The sequence below is a fragment of the Ananas comosus genome, linkage group 1 (assembly GCF_001540865.1).
Source record: "Ananas comosus cultivar F153 linkage group 1, ASM154086v1, whole genome shotgun sequence".
Lineage (NCBI taxonomy): Eukaryota > Viridiplantae > Streptophyta > Magnoliopsida > Poales > Bromeliaceae > Ananas > Ananas comosus.
In genome coordinates, this window is record NC_033621.1 from 6,450,654 (window position 1) to 6,456,653 (window position 6,000).

The 6,000-nt window shown below is 43.2% G+C and overlaps 1 protein-coding gene across 1 annotated transcript in view; it reads right to left on the reverse strand.

The window, feature by feature from the left end:
- Positions 1-5,595, reverse strand: part of LOC109713518 (histone-lysine N-methyltransferase ASHR1) — a 43,714-nt gene extending 38,119 nt beyond the window's left edge. Inside the window, exon 1 of the mRNA XM_020237650.1 lies at positions 5,320-5,595. Coding sequence (XP_020093239.1) covers positions 5,320-5,428 — 109 coding nt within the window. The 5' untranslated portion in view covers positions 5,429-5,595. The remainder of the gene's footprint in view (positions 1-5,319) is intronic.

Sequence of the window (6,000 nt, forward strand, 5' to 3'; positions counted from 1 at the left end):
CGTACGTCGATATGACCCTTAATAGGAAGGCTACGCGGGCGCTGCTGGATAATGAGCCACTCATGACTTCATCGCAGAGTTGGAGGGCCAAATGGTTACGCATCCCCCTTAAGAAGGACACGAGAAAGATCAAGACGGTCAACTCGGAGGCACGGCCTATAGCGGGAGTGCCAAAGGCGTGGACATCACAATGGGACCGTGGAAGGGAACTGCAAACTTCACCGCCACACCCATCAACAACATCCAGATCATTCTTGCATTGATTTCCTAGCTTCACCAAAGGCTGTTCCAATGCCGCATCTTGAGGTGCTAAGCATCACAGAAGAGGCAGCCTCGTGTGGGAATGAAACGCGAAGAAATGACCTACCTTGCGAACATCAACGAGGTGGATGAGGAAGGCCTAAAAGAGGGGAGCCTTCTTACGGAGATTGAGGAAGTCCTAAAGGAGTTCGAGGATGTCATGCCCTAAGAGCTGCCTAAGTAGCTTCCACCTAGGCAGGAGGCGGACCACTCGATCAAGTAAAATCTAAAAGCGAAGCCACCTGCGAAAGTGCTATACAGGATGGTCCCGTCAGAGCTCAAAGAGCTACATAAGTGGTTGAAGGAGCTCCTCAATGCAAGCTTCATCCGACCTCAAAGGCACCCTAAGAAGCACCGATGTTGTTCCAGCGAAAAAGCGACGGAAACATGCGACTCTGTATAGACTATAGGGTGGTCAACAAGGTAAGTGTTAAAAACAAGTACTTTATCCTTTGGTTGTGGATCGACCAGTGGGGCGGAGCAAAGTACTTCATCAAGCTCAAACTCTGATCGGATCACTACCAACTGCAGATTGCGAAAGGAGATAAAGAGAAGACCGCGTGCATGACGAGATACGGATCCTACGAGTTCCTTATCATGCCATTTGACTTAACGAAAGCCCCAGCAACCTTTTTTATGCTCATGAACAAGTTGTTCCGCCTACCTCAAGCAGTTTGTAGTGGTGTCTCGACAACATCGTCGTGTATAACCACACTATGGAAGAACATGGAAAGCACTTACGGACCGTCTTTCCAGTGCTCATAGAAAGCCAATTGTCTGTCAAGAAAGAGAAGTGCCTTTTCGTAGAGGAGGTGCACTTCCTTGGCCATTGGATAGGCCAGGGCAACTTCACATGGACCAGCAGAAGGTGCGCACGTTTGCGACTAGGAGACCCCAACGACAGGGTCCAAACTGTGGTCATTCCTCAGGCTCGTCAATTATTATCGCTGCTTCATTGCAGGCTACTCTGCTCGAGCAGCCCATTTGATGGACCTATTGGGACTAGACCTCTCAACGCATGGAGGCATTCAAGAACCTTAATCGTGCGGTAATGGAGGAACCAGTGCTGTGACAACCCTATTGCAGCCACTCATTCCAGGTGCACATTGATGCCTCGGACTTCGCTATTGGTGATGTCCTCCTGCAGGACAAGCACCCTATTGCCTAATGAAAGTCACAAGTTCAATGACACTAAGCGGCAGTACACTATCCAGGAGCAGGACATGATTGTTATTGTGCATTGCTTGCGGACTTGACGACACTACCTCCTCGGGAGCAAGTTTGTGGCGCGGACTGACAATATCACCACAAGTTACTTCCAATCACAGGAAAAGCTGTCACCCAAACAAGCGAGGCGGCAAGACTTCTTGGCAGAGTTCGACATGGAAATCCAATACAAATCACCACAAGTTACTTCCAATCACAAGAAAAGCTGTCACCCAAACAAGCGAGGCGGCAAGACTTCTTGGCAGAGTTCAATATGGAAATCCAATACAAATCCAGGAAGAAGGACTGCATAGTTGATGCAGTTAGGCACAAGCCAGAGTCAGTGGCAGTGTTTCAACTTCAAGGGGCGCTCCGCGAGTGATTTCGTGCAGAAATCAACATGGACACTCTCGCATAGAACTTGGTGCAGCTCATCAAGGCATGTAAAGCATGAAGGTTTTGGCTTAGCAACCAGCTGCTCTTCACTAAGGAGCTTTGATTGTACGTGTCCAAGTGAGGCAACCTCCATCGAGAGCTTTTGAAAGAGTGTCACGACTCGAAGTAGGCTAGCCACCCAGGGCAGAAGCGAATGTCAACCCTGTGTACTACTAACCTCGCATGCACAAAGACGTGGAGACCTATATATGGATTTACGTGGTGTGTCAACATGACAAGGTTGAACACTAGCGACCTGGCGGCCTTCTTGACCCTTTGACCGTGTTGAGCCGTCTATGGGAGAGCCTCACCATAATCACGTCATTTGACAAGAACGTATCCTGCGCACTCGTACCATCCGACATCACAATATTCCGCCGAGCCTGGAGTACATGTTGAAGTGAAAAAAATCCTCCGTACGACAAGGCCACTTAGGAGAAGGCAGACACAGTTTAGCACTACGAAGCTGATAGCTTGATACGGAACCATATTCAAAGAGGGTTCGATCGAGTCATCTTTTATATATTTGAGTCAATGTTTGCGTTAAGGTTGATTGAGTCGTTTAGATGTTATTTTTTTCAGAATTATTCTATTTATTAATTTATTTTAGTCGCTTTTCAAAGATTTTTAGGATTTATCATGTGTAATAAATCTCTAAAAATTAGGTATATGGTTTAGGCTTTTTTTAGATATTTTAGAATTAGAAAAAGATCCCTAAAATCGTGGGATTTGTTTTATATTAAGATTATAGCTTAAAGATTATAAATATAGCCTACTTGGTAATTTAGAGAAGAGTTATGAATTAGTTTGGTGTTTATGATTCCCCTCCTCTCCTCTGCCGTGTGCACCGGCAAAATTCTTCTTCCTAAAAAGGTTTTATTTTCTCTTTTATACCTCATCTTATATGTCATATCTTCCATTTTCTCTCTCAACTTTCCTCCTGATTCTTCTTCTAAATTCTTTTCTCTAATTTTCTTAAACAATTCTACAAATTATCTAACTTTCCCTATTTATCAGCTATATCTTCAATTTTCTCTTAACTTTCTTTATTTTTTAAAAAAAAATCTGAAAATTAATTTTCTAGAAAATTCTAAACTTTGTTTTAAACATACTTTGGGCTCATCATGTCACTAGCAAGATAGATTAGGGTTTTCCTAATTTGTCCTGCGTCAGAAGCACTCATCGGCAAACCCCATCAACAGTGTGCGATAAGGACGCCTACACCTTAGGTGTGGGAGAGTGTCAAGAAATAAAAAAAAATTCGCACACTATCCCTAAGCATTCACTCAAAACGAGGGGCATGTCTGCTAGACTATTTTGGAAGCCTGTGGAAGCCAAAGCATCACAGCGTGAAAGCCGAAGCATCACAATGTGAGGGAGCTGAAGCATCACAACTTTGGGGAGCCAAAGTGTCATGGGCAACTCAAGGATTTTCTAAGAATAAATATGGGCGGCGTCAATAAGTCACAGGTAGGATTTTCTGCCAGAAACAATGTATCGTAGAGGTCTACAAATAGTAGAGGGCCTCAAGCCAAACTCAAAATGTTGTAATCAACTATTCTCAAATTAATACAAGTACTTTTAAATTTCTGAGAAACTCTCTCTCATTGCACTTAGTTTTAGAGCGAGTATGTCCGAAATAACAAACAGTGATATAGGCTTGCTCACTTCGTGAAGGAAGGTGATCGCCGCACGGACTTTGCAAGCAAATTCACTAAGCCCGTGATGCATCACTCTTAGTGTCCTAAATAGCAATGGTTTAGGTGGAGTAGATAAAATATTTTATAAACCCTCCTATTTGAGAAGGTTAACTATCCTTTCTTTCATAAATTGCAGAATAGTGCTTAACTCCCAACTAGATGGTCCTTGACCGTTTATAGGCCCGACAAAGATCATGCCTTAAGCCCGTCAATAGGTATGAAATAATAAAGTAATCTAAATAATCAAGTGATCATATTCCAAATGATAACTAGATATCTAAGTCGCATCAGCTGCAGCACGATACTATTTTACTCAAGAAACAGAAAGGCAATCATCATTTATCAATTTTACTCCTGCAACCAGAATGGCAATCTAGTCATTTAACTGATAAAATTTTAGAGAACTAAAATGTTTGGTAATCCCTACCCCATATAATTTTTTATGATTCTGCACCAACACCTCCTACTCTCATGCATAACTAATGCAATATGTCATTCAACATAGACACTTAAAAAGATAATCTACTTTATTTGATAAAATTTACACTAGAGTGAAGGGAAGGTGAGGACTTTCGTATCCTTTTTAACAGACTTCAACAGAATGGCCTATCAAAAAAAGATGGAAAGCTTATTTTTGACACGTAGGAACAGAGATAATGGCATAAGTGGAAGCACAAAAATGGGCCAGTACCAGAATGCAAGAAGTAATTAATACACTGATCCTCAGAAATAGGCACCTATTACTTAATTTTTACTAATTGTTGTTCCCTGTCATTTTATAAGAGAGCAAAATCGGGACAGGGGTTTGCACAAATGAACTTTTCTATTATTTCCATTCACATTGGGCCAGGAAATAAGAAAAGAAAAGAATATCTTATAGTTGTTTACATTCATTTTCTTCTCCCTTGCTCATAACACATTGGTCTTTTTTTTTTCTTACTGTTCTTACTTGCCTAACTAGCGTTTGAGAACGTGAAAGTGCCTAATAAGCTAGACATATGCACCACCTTGAAGTCAAGCCAATGTGGTAGAATGGGGTGCCTCAAGGTAGTCAGGTTGCAGGAAATGAGAATCCCCAGAAGCTCACCGTGAACGGATAAAACAATTTCTAGGCAATTGGCATTCTTTGGTTACAGACTACTTCCTACAACTCGTTTCAGATCTATCCAATTAGAATTTCTTACAGTTAATTCGATAATTAATTGAATCTATCAAAAACTATTGTGGTCTCTACATGCCCTATATAAAATCCCTCCAGTGACTTCTCTTATGGCAGAAGCAGAAGTTTCAAATTGAAGCTTCAAATTTGAAGCTCCGAGTCTTCTTTCAGATCTCAACTATGGAAAAGGAGGTCGACACTTTTTTGCTTGTCAAATGCTCCATTAAAAGCGTCCGTAGCAGCGCAACTCAAAGCAGAAGCAAAGAAGGCCAGAACAGGCACTTGTAGGCAAGCCGGCTTTTCTCGTAAAGCCGCCATTTGCCAGCTATAACTTCCTCAGAAACAGCCGGAGAAGAGACTAATCTGTAGACAATATGATTCGCCTACAAATCTCCTCAGCACAATCTATTGAGAGAGTTGCTATAGCGGAGAGGGTGCGGATACAAACTGCCGAAAAGGCGACGATGGTGAGAGCGAGAGAGAAGTGTAGGAGAGAGGAATGATAGAAAGAAGACGGACCAGGGTAGAAGTCCCGGGTGGCGACAAGACCGCGGCCTTTCCCGGGGATGGAAGCGACGGTCAGGCCTCGGGCCGATAGGGCCCTCTGCAAATCCTCCGTCCACCGCATCGTCGAACCTTCGTTTTGACCGTGCGCCAGCGTCGATCGCCGAACGAGGGGAGCGTTTTAGCGACGGCGATGCCACGTGGCTTCTGAGAGGGTCTGGCCGAAGCTTCGCGAAGGAACAGCCTCCCCGCCGTTCCCACCTTCCTTTTTCTTTTTCTTTTTCTTTTTCTTTTTTTTTTTTTCGTCCCGCTCTGCTTTTTTTTCTTTTTCTTAAAATTTTTTTGTTGGCCAATATGCATACAAAATTCAGTAATTTTGATATTTTGCAAAGATGGTCCGTATTTTAAATTTTACAGATTTAATTTTAATTTTTAGAAAACTGCACAAAATATCCTGCTTTCTTTCTCTCTCTCCTTCTTTTTTTTTCTCGTTCATCGCCTCCTCCACCGCTTCCACGATCCTTGGCAACGATAACAAGGACGGCACCAGCTCCTATTCTTTTGCCTCCACCTCTGCCTCCGTCGGTCCGGCACCGACACCGACACTGACACCGACACTGACACCGAAGGAGGAGAATTCGGAGTCAGCGCGGATGAGGACGAAGCAAATGGCAGTGATGAGGTCGTGGCCGAGAC